At 39.7% G+C, this 21451-nt stretch overlaps 1 protein-coding gene across 2 annotated transcripts in view; it reads right to left on the bottom strand.

Annotated features, from left to right (window-relative positions):
- The window catches only part of LOC126191154 (GPI ethanolamine phosphate transferase 1), a 276012-nt gene that overhangs the window by 136559 nt on the left and 118002 nt on the right, over positions 1 to 21451 (bottom strand). For both annotated transcript variants that reach the window (XM_049931924.1, XM_049931925.1), the window contains exons 5-7: positions 12553 to 12683; positions 10546 to 10736; positions 815 to 1042 (exon numbers count right to left, since the gene is read on the bottom strand). In XM_049931924.1, the coding sequence (XP_049787881.1) occupies positions 815 to 1042; positions 10546 to 10736; positions 12553 to 12683 (550 nt within the window). The remainder of the gene's footprint in view (positions 1 to 814; positions 1043 to 10545; positions 10737 to 12552; positions 12684 to 21451) is intronic.

The following is a 21451-nucleotide window of genomic DNA, read 5'->3' as shown; positions in this document are numbered from 1 at the left end:
GATGTTTCAGTGCAACACCAACAAAAAGACTGTCAGAAAGAGAGCTTTCAGCCAACTAGACCCCCACACGTGCACACGCACACGCACACGCACACGCCCACGCGCACGCACGCACACACACACACACACACACACACACACACACACACACATATATATATATATATATATATATGCGCGTGGGCGTGTGCGTGTGCGTGTGCGTGTGCACGTGTGGGGGTCTAGTTGGCTGAAAGCTCTCTTTCTGACAGTCTTTTTGTTGGTGTTGCACTGAAACATCAGTTACAAAATTATTTTAGTGAAGTATGACATATTAGTGTGCCATACCCATAACAGTTAGGTAACTTGGGATACATCTTATAAATCAGAGCATTGTCTACATGTATTAATTTAAGAAGAAGTCCCTGGAGCTGTCAGTATTGAAAAATTTGTCCCTTAAGATCTGATGAAAATATATATATATATATATATATATATATATATATATATATATATATATATGGTGCATGTGCAAATGCAACTCACAGTCTCTGGCTACTGAAACCAGACTCTGAAGCCAGACTCAGACTCCTAGAGACTGCGGTCATATTTGTGTGTGTGTGTGTGTGTGTGTGTGATGGAGGCCTAGTTGTTTGATAAATAACATTTAACTTCTTACAAGCATAGAATAAAAATGTATACACACAAAGTCTAATAACACACATACTTAAAAAATAAAAGGATTACTATTTGAGGAAAAAATCTGTGCATTAAAACTCAATGGTTTTTGCTTTTGCTTATAAATGTCCTGATTGTAAACAAGAATTGTACTTACCACATTTTCAAAATTTTTTTCCACTATATTTTTGTTGATCTCATCCAGTAACTCATTTTCTTTATCCTTTGTAAGAGGTGCAAATGGACGGTACAGGAAAGGAAGTGTTCCTGTCTCTACTGACTGACGTTTCATCTTGTATTGAGCCAACATTTGCTGTGCATTGGCAAACATTGCTTGAGATAAATCAGAGCTACTGAAGTTCAGGTACTCTTTTGGAATTAAACCCTGAAAGAATAAATATGGTTAAGGGCTTCTGCTATCATAAAACTCAGTGCCCTTATATATACTGATAACCCACATGCAGTTAGTAATTTTCATACTGATTACATCATGTTAATGATATCTCACAATAATGTGGACTGTGTCACCTTATTTATGAAAGTCATACATTTTCTCATTGAATGTATGGCTTTACAGTGATTGTTTATGTGAATTACACACACACACACACACACACACACACACACACACACACTGAAACATATAACATAGAAATAATATGTATAAAAATTTCTCTATAGAGTAGAAGCTGGCCAGAAAAAAATTTATAATCCCTTTTTGTCATTTATTTTTTATTCCACAATTAAAGTGTGTACGTTTGTCCTTTTCTGTGCCGGAAGCAGGTTAAGTTATGAACAGTGGGTGACAGTTTCATTCCTAGTGTTTTAACTGTGGATACTAATGACAGATTCAAATTGCAACCACTAGTTAATGACAGATGTTGTTGTTGTTGTGGTCTTCAGTCCTGAGACTGGTTTGATGCAGCTCTTCATGCTACTCTACCCTGTGCAAGCTTCTTCATCTCCCAGTACCTACTGCAATCTACATCCTTCCTTTTGAATCTGCTTAGTGTATTCATCTCTTGGTCTCCCTCTACGATTTTTACCCTCCACGCTGCCCTCCAATACTAAATTGATGATCCCTCGATGTCTCAGAATATGTCCTACCAACCGATCCCTTCTTCTAGTCAAGTTGTGCCACAAGCTCCTCTTCTCCCCACTTCTATTCAATACCTCCTCATTAATTATGTGATCTACCCATCTAATCTTCAGCATTCTTCTGTAGCACCACATTTCGAAAGCTTCTATTCTCTTCTTGTCCAAACTATTTATCGTCCACGTTTCACTTCCATACATGGCTACACTCCATACAAATACTTTGTGAAATGACTTCCTGATATTTAAATCTATACTCGATGTTAACAAATTTTTCTTCTTCAGAAATGATTTCCTTGCCATTGCCAGTCTACATTTTATATCCTCTCTACTTCGACCATCATCAGTTATTTTGCCCCCCAAATAGCAAAACTCCTTTACTACTCTAAGTGTCTCATTTCCTAATCTAATCCCCTGAGCATCACCTGACTTAATTCGACTACATTCCATTAACCTCGTTTTGCTTTTGTTGTTGTTCATCTTATACCCTCCTTTCAAGACACTGTCCATTCCGTTCAACTGCTCTTCCAAGTCTTTTGCTGTCTCTGACAGAATTACAATGTCATTGGCGAACCTCAAAGTTTTTATTTCTTCTCCATGGATTTTAATACCTACTCCGAACTTTTCTTTTGTTTCCTTTATTGCTTGCTCAATATACAGATGGAATAACATCGGGAATAGGCTACAACCCTGTCTCACTCCCTTCCCAACCACTGCTTCCCTTTCATGCCCCTCGACTCTTACAACTGCTATCTGGTTTCTGTACAAATTGTAAATAGCCTTTCGCTTCCTGTATTTGAACCCTGCCACCTTCAGAATAGGAAAGAGAGTATTTGAGTCAACATTGTCAAAAGCTTTCTCTAAGTCTACAAATGCTAGAAACATAGGTTTGCCTTTCCTTGCTCTATCTTTTAGGATAAGTCGAAGGGTCAGTATCGCCTCACATGTTCCTACATTCCTACAAAATCCAAACTGATCTTCCCCAAGGTCGGCTCGTACCAATTTTTCCATTTGTCTGTACAGAATTTGTGTCAGTATTTTGCAGCTGTGACTTATTAACCTGATAGTTTGGTAATTTTCACACCTGTCAACAACTGCTTTCTCTGGGATTGGAATTATTATATTCTTCTTGAAATCTGGAATGTAAGTATGAAAAGGAAAATAACTGACACATTATGGTCACCAAAAATAGCGAGCAAGAACTGAGAAAAAGTTCCCAAATTCATGCATGAAGAAGATATACAATGCACAAATTTGAATTCAAGCCTTTATTAACAAGCACAGGCACAATTTATAATCATAGGTGTAAATACTGCCTTCTTTCTGTGCTCTATTGTTGTTGGCAATAATAAGAGTGGACTCAACTTGAAAATTGTGCCTGGGTGGCAAAATCACTGGAGCCAGTCCTATAGAAAAGACATTCTTACTGATGAAACATGGTTTGAGTATAAATGGCTACTGCATGTTTCTAATGTTGAAACTTTTCAGCTGGAAAGCACAATACAACACACCCAGATGACATGGACAAAGATTAAATTATTGATATGATGGACACGTGGACAGATCACACAGTCAGCCGTAGCACAGTGACTGCAGAAGGAGTGGTAATGAAATGGATTCAGAACAACAGTGTGGTAAGATGCGAAGGCATAGATCCTTCCAGAAGGACTGCACAACGAGATAATTCACCTTTGGCAATGAATAGAAGAACTTAACAGAACAAATAATGCATAATCAATCTATCAAAAGGAAAACAGTATGAATTAACAATGACATTTGTAGCATGGCACTGGCCACGAGTCCATAGTCCACTTCATTCCATTTTATTTTAATACAAATTTATTGTGTAAAAGCTTAACTGCTGAATAGAATTATAAAAAAAAATATTATGCTACATTAATGAAGCTGTTCTTGTTAATTCATTTGTCTTTTTTTATGACCTATATTGAACTCATCTTGGGCACAAAAGTGTGAACAAAGCATTAACACATGGAGAGGAAATGTTGCCACCATGTGCTGCTTCTTGCTGGAAATATGTATTGTGCAAAGTTCTTGACTGATACAGCAGGGGAGGAATCAGTTTGAGCTCTGCTTTCTGTGGTAAGTGTGGCATCAGCTGCAGTTTTGATTTCCAGTCTCAGAAGGTCTAGCACATCAGTGCATTCATACTTGAGGTGAACTGTTTAGTTACTGCATAACTGATCTGCAAGGACACCCCTTGGGCACAGTAATGGGACTGTCTATTTAGTCAAGCAAGAGGAAAAAAGAAATAGCCTGTAGGTTTTTATCACTTTTTTAATGTGCTAACAAGATGGGTGACAATGTACTCAGATGAACTGTCTTAAATTATAGTGATACATTTTTAAAATTAAAAGCAACTGGCCAAGGGGTGTTATTCATGGAAGGGATTACAGGGATGACACCCCCATCTCAGATAAAAGGTATTGTGGCAAAATACATGGAAGAAGCTTGTATGTATGAAAGACATGAATGTTTTGAGCTTTTGCTAATAATAATGTGACAAAATCTGTATTATTAGAGTGACAAGTTTCTTGAGGCAAGAACAGTATTTTGTGTTCATTTGGCACACAGTATTATGGCAAGAGCAGCCTATACATTGCTGCCACCTTCACAAAAACACAGCAATTATGTAACACTATTCTTGAGTGTTAAAAATGAAAATGCATCACAGCTATTGACAGCACCTCTCAAGTAAGTTTCGAAAGCACTCATGCTTTGTGTCTGTATTTTTATCAAAGCTTATGCTGAAATGGTTGTGATTAGTATGCTTCATGAAGTCAATACACTTCCTATAAATTCAGTTCCTTTTTAAATGATAATTCAGCTTCTTTCCAGGCTATAACACAAAATCACATTTTTCAATTAAAGTACATGATATTTCCTAACTGTTTGTGTAATGGACAGAGCACATTGTAGATGCATTTTGCAGCTACTGGGGCTGCAAAGGGCTCCAGTCCACAAGTTGGCTGGCAGCAAGCAGTGCTCTTGCACATTACATGGGCATCAGCAAAAGTCTGTCTCCCTCAGTTGATACTTATGAGCGGTAGTCATAATCTTTCGTTATTACATGAAAAAATAAAAATTAAAAAAAAATCAAGCTATGACCATGAAACTTGGTGATGGTTCTAGTCTTTCTCTACACATTCATCCTACAATGCAACACATTTTCCTCAAGGATGGACATCTTGGTGGAAAACTTTATTGTAGAAGTATGCCTTTTGACATTCTGGAAACCTTCCATCTTTAAAACCATGTTGTTATTCTGTAAATATCTACCATGCAACTGTTTCTCCATGTGAGAAAAGAGGCAGAAGTCACTGTGTGCTGTTTCAGCAGAATATGGGAACTGATACAAAATATGATAGCCCAAAGAAGCAGCACACTTGTCTACTTTCATCATCACAACAAGAGGGCTGCTGTCATCCTGGGGTATGATTGACCTGCCTCTCCTTTTTAACATTCACCAATCTACCCCTCTCTCCTCCCTAAGGAAGGAAAATTAGTTTCAAATGTTACAGTGGCGTATGTACCCTTATGTGCGTCTACAGACAGCATTTCTGCTGATGGTAAGTGTTGTTGTTGTGGTTTTCAGTCCAAAGACTGGTCTGATGCAGCTCTCCATGCTATTCTATCCTGTGCAAGCCTCTTCATATCTGAGTAACTACTGCAGCCTACATCCTTCTGAATCTGCTTAGTGTATTCATCTATCGGTCTCCCTCTATGATTTATACCCTCCATGCTTCCCTCCAGTGATCCATTGATGCCTCAGAATATGTCCTACCAACCGATCCCTTCTAGTCAAGCTGTGCCACAAATTCCTTTTCTCCCCAATTTTACTCAGTACCTTCTCATTAGTTACATGATCTACCCATGTAATCTTCAATATTCTTATATAGCACCACATTTCAAAGGCTTCTATTCTCTTCTTGTCTAAACTGTTTATTGTCCATGTTCCACATCCATACATGGCTACACTTCATACACATACTTTCAGAAAAAACTTCCTGACACTTAAATCTATACTCGATGTTAACAAATTTCTCTTCTTCAGAAATGCTTTCCTTGCCATCACCAGTCTACATTTTATATCATCTCTACTTCAGCCATCATCAGTTATTTTGTTATCCAAATAGCAAAACTCATCTACTACTTTAAGTGTCTTATTTTCTAATCCAATTCCCTCAGCATCATCTGCTTTACAAATAATTCGACTACATTCCATTATCCTCATTCTGCTGTTGTTGATGTTCATCTTATATCCACTTTTCAAGACAGTGCCCATTCTGTGCAACTGCTCTTCCAGGTCCTTTACTGTCACTGACAGAATTACAATGTCATCGGTAAACTCAAGATTTTTATTTCTTCTCCCTGGATTTTAAGCCCTACTGCACATTTTTCTTTGGTTCCCTTTACTGCTTGTTCAATGAACTGATTGAATAACAACAGGTACATGCTTCAACCCTGTCTCACATCCTGCTTACTTTTCATGCTCCTTGATTCTCGTAACTGCCATCTGGTCTCTACAAATTATATACAGCCTATTGCTCCCCTGTATTTTATCCTTGCCACCTTCAGAATTTGAATGAGAGTATTCATCAACATTGTCAAAACCTTTCTCGAAGTCTACAAATGGTATAAATGTAGGTTTGCATTCCTTAACCTAGCTTCTAAGGTAAGTCATAGTGTCAGTATTGGCTGGCGTGTTCCTACATTTCTATGGAATCCAAACTGATTTTCCCTGAGGTTGACTTCTACCAGTTTTACCATATGTCTGTAAAGAATTTGTGCTAGTATTTTGCAACCATGACTTATTAAACTGATAGTTCAGTAGTTTTCACACCTGTCACCACCTGCATTCTTTGGAAATTGAATTATTATATTCTTCTTGAAGTCGGAGGGTAATTCACATGTCTCATACATCTTGCCTGCCAGATGGAAGAGTTTGGTCATGGCTGTCTCTCCCAAGGCTATCAGTAGTTCTAACAGAATGTTGTCTACTCTCGGGGCCTTGTTTCTACTTAGGTCTTTCAGTGCTCTGTCAAATTCTTCACACATTGTCATATCTCTCATCTCATCTTCATCTACGTTTTCTTCCATTTTCTCTTCTTTGCTTAGGACTGGTTTACCATCTGAACTCTAGATATTCATACAGGTGGTTCTCTTTTCTCCATAGGTCTCTTTAATTTTTCTGTAGGCAGCATCTACCTTACACCTAGTGACATATGCTTCTACAGTCTTACATTTGTCCTCTGGCCATTCCCGCTTAGCTGTTTTGCACTTCCTATCGATCTCATTTTTGAGACATTCGTATTCCTTCTTACCTGCTTCATTTACTGCATTTTTATATTTTTTCTTTTCATTAATTAAATTCAATATCTCTGGTGTTACCCAAGGATTTCTACTAGCCCTCATCTTTTTACCTGCTTGATCCTCAGCTGCCTTCACTATTACATCTCTCAAAGCTACCCCTTCTTCTTCTTCTACTGTATTACTTTTCCTTGTTCCCTCTGAAATTCTCTAAAACCTCTAGTTCTTTCAGTTTATCCATGTCCCATCTCCTTAAATTCCTACCTTTCTCCAGTTACTTCAGTTTCAATCTGCAGTTCATAACCAATAAATTGTGGTCGGAGTCCATATCGGCCCCTGGAAATGCCTTACAATTTATCCCTGGTTCCTAAATTTCTGTCTAACCAATCAATCTGAAACCTTCTTGTGTCTCCAGGTCTCTTCCATGTATATAATCTTCTTTCATGATTCTTAAACCAAGTGTTAGCAATGATTAAGTTATGCTCTGTGCAAAATTCTACCAAGTGGCTTCCTCTTTCATTCCTTACCCCCAGTCCACATTCACCTACTACTTTTCCTTCTCTTCCTTTTCCTACTATCAAATTCCAGTCCCCCATGACAATTAAATTTTTGTCTCCTTTAACTATCTGAATAATTTCTTTTATATCATCATACATTTCTGCAATCTCTTCATCATCTGTGGCTGTTTGTAGTAGCTTACCCACATTCCTATTTTCCTATTCATTATTAAACCTACTCCAGCATTACCCCTATTTGATTTTGTGTTTATAACCCCGTATTCACATGACCCGAAGTCTTGTTCCTCCTGCCACAGAACTACACTAATTCCCATATCTAATTTTAACCTATCCATTTCCTTTTTTAAATTTTCTAATCTGCCTGCCCGATTAAGGGATCTGACATACCATGCTTCGTTCCGTAGAACACCAGTTTTCTTTTCCTGATAACGACATCCTCCAGAGTTGTCCCCTGCTCAGAAATCCGAATGGGGGACTATTTTACCTCCGGAATATTTTATCCAAGAGGATGCCATCATCATTTCACCATACAGTAAAGCTGCATGCCCTCGGGAAAAATTACAGCTGTGGTTTCCCCTTGCTTTAACCATTCCCAGTAACAGCACAGCAATGATGTATTGGTTGTGTTACAAGGCCATTTTAGTCAATCATCCAGACTATTGCCCCTGCGTCTACCGCCCCTCTTCAGGAACCACACGTTTGTCTGGCCTTTAAACAGATACTCCCCTGTTGTGGTTGCACCTATGGTACGACTATCTGCATCACCGAGGCACACAAGCCTTCTCACCAGTGGCAAGGTCCATGGTACATGGGGGGAGTACTGGCCAGCAATCCTGTATCATAATTTTGTTATTTTATCGAGAAAATTTTCCTTTTGTTGATGCTGATATAATAACCTCTTTTCAAGGCATTAAGCATTCCATTCAACTGATCTCCCAAGTCCTCCATCATCTCTGACGGAATTACAAATCATCGGCAAAGGTTTTAATTGCTTCTCCATAAACTGTAATTCCTTTTTAGAATTTCACTTTTGTTTCCTTTCTGACTGCTCAATGTAAATATTGTTTAATGTGGGAGGATAGGCAACAACTGTGTCACACAATTGTAAACTACGGCCTCCCTTTCCTGAGATTTGAGTCATATAATTGCTGTCTGGTTTCTGTAATAGTTACAGACACCTTCTTTCTCCCCATTTTTTATCCTTGCTTTATCTGAAAAATTCCAAGTTTATATTCATGTCAACACTGTCAAGAGCTTTCTCTGAACATATGAACGCTATAAACATAACCTGTTGGCTTCCCTCTTGGGTTCAGCTGATGCTTGTCTGATGACCTTTTTTCACATTTTGATAGCACAAATGACTGGCATTGTCAAAGCTTCATTCTCCATTGCTGGTGGTGGACTGGAGCCGAGCTCACAGCTGCAGACTATACATACTTGGTGCGCCAAAGTCCAAGGGCTTCTCCATGGTCATTTCTGGTGCAGTTCTCCTGTTGTTACCTGCAATGGTCATTTGCTACAGCAAGGGAATCCAGGATCCATTTACCTTGAGGCTTTCTTCTTCCCCATTTAAGTTATTATCAGGTTAGTGTATTTCTATTGCATTTCTGAACAAGTGAGTGTGATAGCTCTTCTCCACCTGCCCCCACCCACAATGTCGCTTAACAATTTTGTACTGTAAAATTAGATTTGCCTTTCTTTAACCTATCTTCTATGACAAGTCATAGTGTCAGTATTGCCTTGTGTTCTCCTGCAGCTGAAAGAGGTGTCACAGCGGTAAGACACTAGGCTTCTATTCTGGAGCACAGCAATTCAAATCCCTGTCCAGGTATGCTGATTTGGGTTTTCTGTGGTTTCCCTAAATTTTTTAAACTGAATGCCGAGATGGCTCCATTGAAATGGCACATCCGATTTCCTTCCTCATTCTGATTGTGCAATATTTTCCCTCTAATCTATCTACGCATGTGTTTCTACATTTCTCCAGGACACAAACCAACTGTATCCACTGTCAGCTTCTACTGATTTCCATTTTTCTGTAAATTATTTCTGCCAGTGTTTTTCAACCATAACTTACTGAAATGACTGTTTGGTAATATTCACTCCTGTTGGCACCTAAACTTTATTTGGAGTTGGGATTACTATATTCTTCTCGAAGTCTGAGAGTATATCTTGTGTACCAGGTGGAGCAGTTTTATCCTGGTTGGTTCTTCCAAGTATCTCAGTAATTCAAAGGGAACGTTATCTACTACAGGTGACTTTTATCAACTTAAAAGACAGCAATGACTAATATACAAATGCCTAACTGCTCTGCAATTCTAATTACATTAAATATCCTACCTGGAAATTTAGGTGTTGATTTAGATTCCCCACGCAGTTTTGAGTATCGACATCGACAGTGAGAAGACGTCAGAGATAGTAGGGCTACAGACTGGAACAACAGCTTAGGCCCTTGTGAGCTGCAGCAGTGCAGCAAGCACGTGAGGTGGCACCAACCTCTGACAAGTGTTTACCACTAAATACCATGGTCCACCTCTTGCTATCCAGTCTCTTATTAGTTTTTGAAGCCTTCAGTTATTTGCCACTGAATAGTATTCGAGTCTTGACCTTGCCTGGTCTACGTTTGTGATTTGGATTGCTCTCTGGATCACTGTATACACTTAAGATGACTTTGCTATGCTGTAGACTTGTTTTGGTTAAAACTCCACTATCATTAACCTTCACACTGCTTGTTTTGTTCTTCTGGTCTCTACTCAGCAGTGCGAGTTATTGGAAATGGTGTTTCATCTATGCAGAGTAGCACAGAAAAGGAAAGCCATGTACTTTTAAAGTATCTGCATGCTTTCTTCATGGTGCTGTAGCCTCCACTACAGTAGTGTGCATGTAAGACTCAAGTAGAAAATCTTCTGGCTATACTACAACCATAAAAAAATAATCATCATTTACTCACCACAGAGTTAACAGGCAGGGAAATTCCAATAAGGGCAGCCATAAGGGGAGCAATATCAGCCTGGTGAACATCTTTACGTAATGTGTCCAATTTATTCTCAGTTCCTGTTACTAACTGTGGAGTATTTATCCCAGCACCCCAAGCAATGAGTGGTGTTTCTGTTTCAGATGGATCCCCGGCGCCATGAGAGCCTTGAAATATACACAAACATTTGGTTATCCCAGAGTCATTAGTTAACAACAAAGACTGAAGTTTACTATCATTATTCTGAAAAATGTGGTCACAAAGTGCATCTGGCAATATAACAAAACTATGGAATCAACTGTGTATCTGTTCCCCACTGGCAACAAGTTTTTGGCTCTAAAAGAAGTTTAGTACACTGTTACAAAGAAACAGAAATGGAATTTATCTATTTAATCATATGGCTAGGGCCCCCCATCGGGCAGGCCATTTGCTGGGTGCCAGTCTTTCAATTTGACGCCACTTCGGTGACCTGCAGTCGATGAGGATGATGATGAGGACAGCACAACACCCAATCCACAGGCAGAGAAAATTCCCTGACCCAGCTGGGAATCGAACCTGGGCCCAGAGGATTGACAATCTGTCAGGCTGACCATTCAGCTACCGGGGGCGCACAGAAGTGGAATGAATACACGAGAGAGAGAGAGAGAGAGAGAGAGAGAGAGAGAGAGAGAGAGAGAGAAGGAAAGAAAAAGTAGAACACAAAAGATAGACTATATTTAAAAGAAACTGGTTTCGTTGAACAAACTATTTGTACAAAGGAGTTGAAGAAATACATAACTACAGACCATCATAAGATTTCTCTTTATACATATTCCCACTGGAACTGAGATTCACTGACAAAGAAGAAATATTGCGCCTATTAATTCCAACCCAAGCAGTGATTTGATGATAAGAAGAGGCATATGCTTTTTTTAAAAACACCATAATCCCTTATATGTTAAATCCTGAAATATTTGGATACTGAGAATATTTAAATCAGGAGAACTGATTTCTGAAAATATGCTGCCTTGTAATGTGACAGTGAACCTGATTCAACAGTATAACACGTGCTATTTTCTAAGATGAGAAGATTTACTGCTATGGAAATACAGGCTTGTTTTCTAGTGAGACAATGTGGATAAGTCCATTTTTTCTGACATCGAACAGTCTGGAGCTGAATCAGTGAAACTGAGACACAAGCCATGACATTGGAACAAAGAAAAATGTATGAACTAGGAGGTGGGTCACGTTATAGTATTTGGCAAGATAATACCACATGGAAGTGGTCAGTAATGGCAGTAGCGTAGTTGTGAGCAGATTGACCACTGGTGGTGGGGGGGGGGGGGGGGGGGGGGGGGGCAGTGCCAGCTTATAAACAGGGAAGTTCAGGGCACTGTGGCTTCCATCAAGCTTATGACTATCACAAGAAGATGTGGGAATGATGTCTTCATTTATTAAAGGCAGTAACACATGAACTGGAAACCAGAACAAAGCATAAGCCATTGTCAGGCAAATGTAGAATATCTAAAGAGCAAGTCCAAAGGAAACCCATGAAACACAGCAGGGACTGTTCCAAAATACTGAAAGATGCATGACATAAAGCTTCTTACAAAACTGGATAATAACTGTCCGGCTGTGCATTTGGGTAATTATGGGCATTACCCACAGACACTATATGATAACCTGACCTGGTGCAAGTGCTGTGTACAGAGAAATCAAGTGCTGTCAACTTGGACAGCTCTATGACCTCCGATTTCTCATCTGCATCAGCATCTGTATTATATGATACAATACATGTAACACTTAAAGACTGTGGGTTTTCTGCCTTTTTATAGGGATGTTTTGGCAGTTACACTCTCTTTTAACTTCTGTTGGTGTCAATCCTAGCACTGCACAAAACTTATGTATATAATGTAAACTATGATATCACTTCTGCATTTTAAACAACATTTTGATTTCAGCTAAATTGTTATTAGCATAAGGCAAATAATCTTATACACTTACCCCAGTCTGTCATCCCATGATCAGCTGTAAAGATGTATGATGTTTTCCCATCATGATTGTAAAATGATTCAAAGAGTTCTTCCATTTTTTTCACTCCTTCATCAACAGCCTTAATATTCTCTTTATATTCTCTATAACAAAAGAACCATACTAATAAATTTAATACTTTTAATTAATAGCAAAACATCACACATAAAACAATGAGGTTGTCAATTGAATTTCTCAGCATCACTTAAGAAACGATTGCATTAATACCTAAAAACACGGTCAGTAAATAGTAAAACATCTTTTTCAAGTCAAAAGAAAAAAAGATTGGAGAAAAGATCTACATGTACAAAAACAGAACAATTACTATATGGGACGCATTATGTCTACCGTTCATCAGTACATCTCTTCTGAAAACATAATAATTATTAGGGTCACAATACAATGGCTGCAATCTAGATAGGATAAAAGGCCTGTCTATACTCTAGGAGGCAAAAATCAGTTCCTTATGTTTTTTTCTACATCTACATCTACATGGTTACTCTGCAATTCACACTTAAGTGCCTGGCAGAAGGTTCACTGAACCATTTTCATACTACTTCTCTACCATTCCACTCTCGAATGGCGTGTGGGACAAAGGAACACCTAAATCTTTCCGTTCAAGCTCTGATTTCTCTTATTTTATTATGATGATCATTTCTCCCTACGTAGGTGGGTGTCAACAAAATATTTTCGCATTCAGAAGAGAAAGTTGGTGTTTGAAATTTCGTAAATAGATCTTGCTGCAAAGAAAACTGCTTTTGTTTCAGTGAGTGCCACCCCAACTTGTGTATCATATCAGTGACACTCTCACCCCTATTGCACGATAACACGAAACGAGCTGCCCTTCTTTGCACTTTTTCGACGTTCTCGGTCAATCCTACCTGATAAGGATCCCACACCGCACAGCAATATTCCAGCAGAGGACGGACAAGTGTAATGTAGGCTGTCTCTTTAGTGGATTTGTTGCATCTTCTAAGTGTTCTGCTAACACAGCACAGTCTTTGTTTCGCCTGCCCCGCAGTATTATCTATGTGGTCTTTCCAATTTAAGTTGCTTGTAATTGTAATTTCTAGGTATTTAGTCAAATTGACAGCCCTTAGATTTGTGCGCTTTATCGTATACCCAAAATTTATCAGATTTCTTTTAGTACCCATGTTTAGTGCCAATTGCCACTTTTTGCACCATACAGAAATTCTCTCTAGATCATTTTGTAATTGGAATTGATCGTCTGATGATTTTACTAGACGGTAGATTACAGCATCATCTGCAAACAATCTAAGGGGGCTGCTCATATTATCACCTAGGTCATTTGTGTGAATCAGGAACAGCAGAGGGCCTATGACACTACCTTGCGGAACGCCAGACATCACTTCTGTTCTACTCAATGATTTACTGTCTATCACTATGAACTGTGACCTCTCTGAGAGGAAATCACAAATCCAGTCACACAACTGTGACAATACTCCATGTACACACAATTTGATTAATAGTCGGTTGTGAGGAATGATATCAAAAGCCTTCTGGAAATCTAGGAATATGGAATCAATCTGAGATCCCTTGCGACAGCACTCATTACTTCATGGGAATAAAGAGTTAGCCGTGTGCACAAGAACGATATTTTCTGAATCCGTGTTGGTTATGTATCAATAATCCATTTTCTTCACATGATTCATAATTTTCAAGTACAGTATATTCTCCAAAATCCTACTGCAAATTGAGGTCAGTGATATGGGTCTGTAATTCAGTGGGTTACTCCTCTTTCCTTTCTTGAATATTGGTGTGACCTGTGCTACTTTCCAGTCTTTAGGAACAGACCTTTCGTCAAGAGAGCTGTTGTATAACAGTGAAATACACGACAACTGTAACAGAATAGGAGCAGTGTTTATAACTGCAAAAAAGTTCGACCAATAGGTGTTGGGTAAAATTGGATTACATTTCAGGAGAAGAGGCAAAATTCTTAACAAAATTTCTGCTGATACCTATAAAATTTCAAGTAAGAGTGAAACTAATATGGAATGACTTTGATGGTAAACAATATATGGAATCAAAAATTGTAAGACCTACATGCTATCTGAGAAAAAGCACACTATAATATTAATGCTGTGAGTGCTGACTTAAAAGACAAAAGTTACAAAGTTGATAAATTGCAAATAACTTTATGAAAGAAAAAAGTACTAAATTTTCTCAATGAATGCTGGCTCTGGCTTGTTGACATTAATATTAATGCTTAATGAAATAAAAAAATTCCAAATTACTATAAGTTGTTTAGGTGAAATAAATTGTGTGCATTTCTGCAGTCTAGAAATCATGCAATGAGGAGTACTTTAACTATTTAAATGAAAAGTGTATGTTTGAGTGCTTTAGCGGAAAAGATGATTTGAAATATTTGAATGAAAAGTGTATATTTGAAAGCTGTAGTGGAAGGGACCTAAAAGTTAAAGAAAATGTGATCTACTAAGTTCTAGAGAAAGCAACAACTTACAATTTTCTGACTAAATTTCAGTGTCTGCTTGAAAAGTTCAATAAAAAATATAAAAGAGACAGTAACACGTGTTGACTTCCACATTACTATCATGTTTACAAACAACAATACATCCAAGTTCATTGGTATAATTAAAAAAAGTTGCTACAAATTACATTTTTTTTAAAACCACTGGACTAAAATGCTGTCAGCAACCTGTATTGGTATTACTTTAACTAATAAATGTGGTGGATAAACTGATTCTTTTCCACACACAGTGAAAAACAACAACACAGCTGTGAAAAAATGAGATACATATTTGTGTTCTAACTATGAACACTAGGAAACACACAACCATAAAAGAGATACAATTAGCTGAGTCACAGACTGACATAAATGAGAACACAATGGAAGTAGTTTACAAGTCTCGCACACAATTAACAACTGAGGGCCTGGAGACCCGTGCATATCCTTATAAAGACACTATCCACATCAAGTGTTGCTACTATAGTGTTGCAGGCTCAGTGGACCTGGTGACAGAAGTCGGTGGCCAGGCAGCACGTGATGGCTGCCTAGGGTAGTTGCTGACATGCTGTGAGAAAGTTGGAGTGCACTACACTTGCCATAGTGACCTGAATTACATCTGCTGCAGGCAGTAGGTGCAGTAGCCAGCATGTTACTACACTTCTCTTTCCTTGCGGGGAGAAAGACTGGGCATCATCACCCATAATACTTTAGCTGAAGAGATGTCCACGGCATCTGTGATGGTGCCGGGGATGACATCAAAAGGTGCAAGAAGTTTCCAATCTGCCCAGACCTGTGCTTATGGGCAAAAGAGAGTGGACAATGGCAACACAGCCATCGATGGACCGTGAGACGACTGCTGGGAAGGACTGGCGACAGGAGGGGAGAGGGGATGGGAGCCATCAGGACGTTTTGAGTTCATGACAAGCAACAGTGGCACAGGCAGTGACAATGGTGGACTGGGGAGGAGATGCTCTGGCGATGGAGGCTGCTGATAGTGGCGCCTACTCAGCATAGTGGGAGGTCACGGAATCAAAGCCACTATCAGTGCTGACAAAGCTGCGACTGCCAGGAGAAGCTGGCACAACCACCCCCGCTCAACCCCTGGAGTGGCCAGGACTGACGAAAAATGTGGTATTGAGCCCATGGACCACAGGAGCCTGCACCCAACCTTAGATGCAACTGGTTCTGGTGGCATGCCTTGAGTTGATCTTCAGTGTGAACCATGAAGGCGTGGTGATCATGCTGGCTGTGAATGGTGATGCAATTCTGTGGTACCAGTGTCGAAACGTCCAGGCCCAGAAGGATGTGTCGGGTGCGATCATCAATAAAACCTACACTGCTGATGTATGCCTGACCGCCAGCAGGAGACTGAGCAGTGTCCAAATGTGATGGCCATGCACGAGCTCGATGGGGCTCTTGGCCCCAATTGGCATCTTTCTGTAAGAATTTTAAAAAATTGAGAGCCTCCTAGGCCAGGAAATCTTCTAAGTACTTGTACATCAGTGTCTTAAACATTTTGACAAGGCACTCCATCTCACTGTCCAAAATTGGATGGAAGGGAGGCACTGTGGCATGTCAAATGCCACTGTGTGTACAGAAGTCCTTGAAAGATTGCACCATGAACTGAGGACCACTGTTTGAAATCAACATGCAAGGAAAGCCTTCTATGGAGGATATCTTTGACAAGGCCTTGACAGTAGTATCTGCATTGCAGACTGACAATGAATGGTATAGAGATGATAAGAAAATCATCAATTCCCAATAACCAGAAAGTTTATTTAAAAAACTACCAGCATAATCAACGTGGACATTTTTCTATGGCTGGACACAGCAAAAAAGCAGTGCACAGCACTGTACACCGACATAAACATATGCAGCACGTCACAACAAGGTTTTCATCTTCCGATTCATGCCTGGCCAAAATACATGGTGGCATGTAATAAGTTTCGTGTGAGAGATCCCCCAGTGGCCCTGATAAACAGAGGACATCCCACTGCAGAGATGCTGGAAACATGACACAGGATCTAAGCCCTTCCATTGACAGGGTCATAATGCCAAGAGAGAGAGGCAATGGCAAAACGTATACAAATTCCAAAGCAGGTCTGATGCCTGACCTGGTGGACAGTTGTGCCACCCACATTATATCACGCTTATGACCTGCTGGAACATTGGATCTGTCACCACAGCAGAGGCAATAAAAGAACTGGTGATGGGAAAGCCATCAATGATGTGTCTCCATATTCAGTTGAAAACAAAGCAGCTCCTCCTGGTCGAAAGAGAGGTCAGGGCCCTTGCGGAGACAGGACAGTGCATCCATGTTCGCATGTTGCAACATGGGATGAAATTTGGATCTTATAACTGTATCAGAACAGAGCACAATGCTGACGATGATGAGTGGCGGCTGACAGGCTAAACAGGGAAACTATGGGATTATGGTCAGTAATTAAATAAAATTTTGCACCATACAAGAACACATGAAAATTTTTAAGGCGTAGATAATAGAGAGAACTCTGTTTTCCCAAGCAAGGTCTTTCTTTCCATCTGAGAATAATGTTGCTGAGCCAAGCTGAGTGTTTCTGAAGCAAAGGTAATACAGTGTTCAGAGCCATCTGATTGACTATGGGCAAGGACTGCACTCACATAGTACTGGGATGCGTACGTGGCCAGGACCAGATGCTGCTGGGCTTAAATGTTGCAAGACGTGGCGTGGAGCGAAGACTGTCCTTAAGCTGCACAAAAGTATGCTCAGAGACTGCACACAAAACACAAGGGGCACCTTCCTGAAGCAACAGATGAAACGGGTGGGTGATAGTAGATGTCGGGGAATAAACTTGTGATAGTATGCCACTTTACCATGGAATGCTTGAAGTTTTCACAGATTAGACAAATCGGGCAAGGCCTTAACAGCATCAACACATTGTTCCATGGAGCACATGCCAAGTCGGGAATTTTTATGACCCAAATAAACTATGGAAAGTTGGAAAAGTGAGATTTAGTGAGATTACATGTGAGATCCACAGCCTGTAGAACAGCAGAAAAAAAACAAAGAATGGATGTCATATAGGTGATGCTCTGTGTTAGCACCTCTCACGACAATATCATCAAGATAGTTTATGCAATGAGGGACAATCATCGCAATCTGTTCCAAAAATGTTGACAGATGGCAATTAAACTAGCAACCCCAAAATATAAGCCATTAATACTGATAGACGCTGAAAAGCATATTAACCAGAAGCAACTGTTGTGATGCTTTGTCCAGTGGAATCTGTAGGTATGCTATGGCCAAGTCGATATTTGAAAAGAACTGAACCCCAGCCAACTTTGTGAGCAACTACTACAGGAAAGGGAGGGGGTTTACTGTGCATTAATAGTACGCTTGAAGTCACCACAGAGCTGCAGACGGCTTCTCTACAACCACTAGCCCATTCACTTGAAAAAATTGGTCTAATCACTTCCAATGATGTTAAGTGATCCAGCTCAATCCTAACCTGGTTGTGTAAACCTATTGGCACTGGCCACTCCTGAAAGAGGTGAGAGCAGGTCTGTTGTGAAACTGTTGCAAAATTTAACCCTGGGGCAAACAGATCCATAAACTCAGAACACAAGGAATCCAATCTATGATAATGCACTTGGTCTGACACCCAATGCACCACATCTGAAATAGAAAAACCAAAGATAGTACAGGCATCTAACCCAAATAAATTTTCAGTGCTTGCATCATGAACCACCAAGTATATAACTGATTTGAAAACTGCCATGAATTGGCGGAAAACAGAAATCTACTGTCTGTTATTGTTTACAAAACAATGCTCGATGCGTGACAATGGTTGGACCCTAGCCTGGCATACATCTGTGAGTTGAGTAGGGGCATGGCAGCCACCAAGTGAACTTGTAGCTTTAATAGCTTATCCATTACCTGCACTTAAATGAAAAGTTTGTTCTGGCCTGCAGTCAACAGCTAACACAATGATGAAACAGTATGAATAGCAACATCCACCAATTCTTCAATGACTCCTGGGGAAGGAGGGATAGAGATAAGACATATTACTCCTATGTGATCTTTGTTTTTACATTTGTGGCAGGAGATCGCCAGTTCATACTGTATGAAACAAAAGAGGCATGAACGAAGTGGTGTTCACTGTTCTTGCTGCTGATGACATGTTTGCATCAGCCCAGTTGGTTTGTTTGTATGAGGGCTGTTCAAAAAGTACCCAAACTTTTATTTATAAAATCAATCTTTATTCTGATACAATTACTTAACACTAGTCACCTTCAAAGCAGTCCTCCTACGCTAACACACATTACTGAAAGCTGCTACTACTGCTGGAAGCATCACTGGAAAGCCTCTTTTGGTGTGGTATGCAGCTGCTCCATTGATTTCTGCATAATGTCTTCCCTCTTCTAAAATCTGGTCCCTTTCAGAGTCTCTTTCACTTTAGGAAAAAGCCAGAAGTCACTCAGTGCTACATCAGGGAAACATGGAGGCTGACACACCACAGCTGTGTTGTGTTTGACCTAAAACTCAGATCTAATTGAGAACGATGAATGGGAGCATTATCATGGTAAAGATGCAAACTGCCCATAACCTACAAGTCTGGCCATATGCATCTCACTGCTTCACGATAGTGACACAGAACCTTTTGGTAATACTAATTGACATTAGTACATTCAGGATCATACTCGTGATGAATCACATCACAGGAGTCAAAAAAGACCATCAGCATGACTTTCACACTGCTGTGGACCTGCCTCACCTTTTTTAGTGTCAGGGATGATTAATGCTTCCATTGCAATGATTGGAACTTTGTTTCTGGGTCATACCCATAACCCCAGGACCCATCACCAGAGATAACTGTGTTAAGAAAGCTGGGATTAATGTTCACAGTATCCTGCATGCCCTGTATGATCTGCAAACAAAGTTGCTTCTGCTCAGTTGTTATCAACTTTGGCATAAATTTTGCTGAGACTTTTCCAAGGTCCCAAACTTCCGTTAAAATGAAATGAATGGATTCAATACTAATTTTACCTTCATCTGCAAGTTCTCTGATCATGATTCATCTATTTAGCAACACCAGGGTCCTTAAGTGGTCAATAACAACCTCACTTGTGCATGCTGAGATCCTATCTGAAGATGTTTCACACATGACTGAAGATGGCCATCTTTGAAGCACTTGTACCACACCTTTATTTGTGTGGTACTCATTGCTTCATCCCCAAACATATGTTGAATCTTGTGGAATGTTTCCAACTTGAGAATCACCAAGCTTCAAACAAAATTTGATGCAATAATGTTGTTCCACTTTTTCTTTAATTTTGCCCACAACACAAAATCTGATGATTACCACTTACAGCAACTGGTCGTTTCTGTAGTCATGGAGAAAACAGACATGCGCACTACGTATGCATACAAACACAAAGTATGTGCACCCCTATATAATTGTTGGTTTCAACAGTAAAAAATACGGTTGCACACTTTTTGATAGCTCTCTGACTGTGGTGACCATCTCTTCCCACAGCATGCTAGGCTCCACGCACCAGGGCTGTACACTGTCAACAACAGCCTCTAATTGGCAGCCAGTGGCATGGGAGACCTTGAACGACTGTGCAATATTCAAAACCTCCTCTACCATAGGGACTTCCAACTGAAGGGCACATTGACACACCTTATCTGGAGCCAAATGATTGATTGTGTTCCTGACCACAGTGTCTGCATAAGACACAGTAAGGATAGATTAAATAAAGTAGGTGGTGGTGTGTTTCTGTCTGTTGGTAGTAGTTTATCTTGTAGTGAAGTTGAAATAGATAGTTCTTGCGAATTACTATGGGTAGAGGTTATACTCAACAGCCGTACCAAAATAATAATTGGTTCCTTCTACTGACCCCCGACTCAGATTATGTAATAGCTGAACGGTTAAAAGAAAACTTGAATCTCATTCCAAATAAGTACCCCACTCATACAGTTATAATTGGTGGAGCTTTCAATCTACCCTCAATTTGTTGGTGAAAGTACATGTTCACAGCTGGTGGTAGACAGAAAACATCTTCCGAAATTGTACTAAATGCTTTCTCTGAGAATTACTTTGAACAATTAGTTCATGAGCCCACGTGAATTGTAAATAGTTGCGAAAACACACTTGACCTCTTAGCCACAAATAATCCTGATCTAATAGAGAGTGTCATGAGGGATACAGGGCTAGTGAACACAAGGTCATTGCAGTGAGGCTCAAATCCATATCAACCAAAATCACTAAAAATAAACACAAACTATACCTATTTAAAACAGCAGATAAAAATTCGCTTGATGCATTTCTAAGAGAGAGTCTCCATTCCTTCCAAGCTAATTATGTAAGTGTAGACCAGATATGGCTCAAATTCAAATATACA

This window comes from Schistocerca cancellata, chromosome 6 (assembly GCF_023864275.1).
Source record: "Schistocerca cancellata isolate TAMUIC-IGC-003103 chromosome 6, iqSchCanc2.1, whole genome shotgun sequence".
Classification (NCBI taxonomy): Eukaryota; Metazoa; Arthropoda; class Insecta; order Orthoptera; family Acrididae; genus Schistocerca; species Schistocerca cancellata.
Note: the sequence above shows the minus strand (reverse complement) of the source record. Positions and strands in the feature narration are given on the sequence as shown.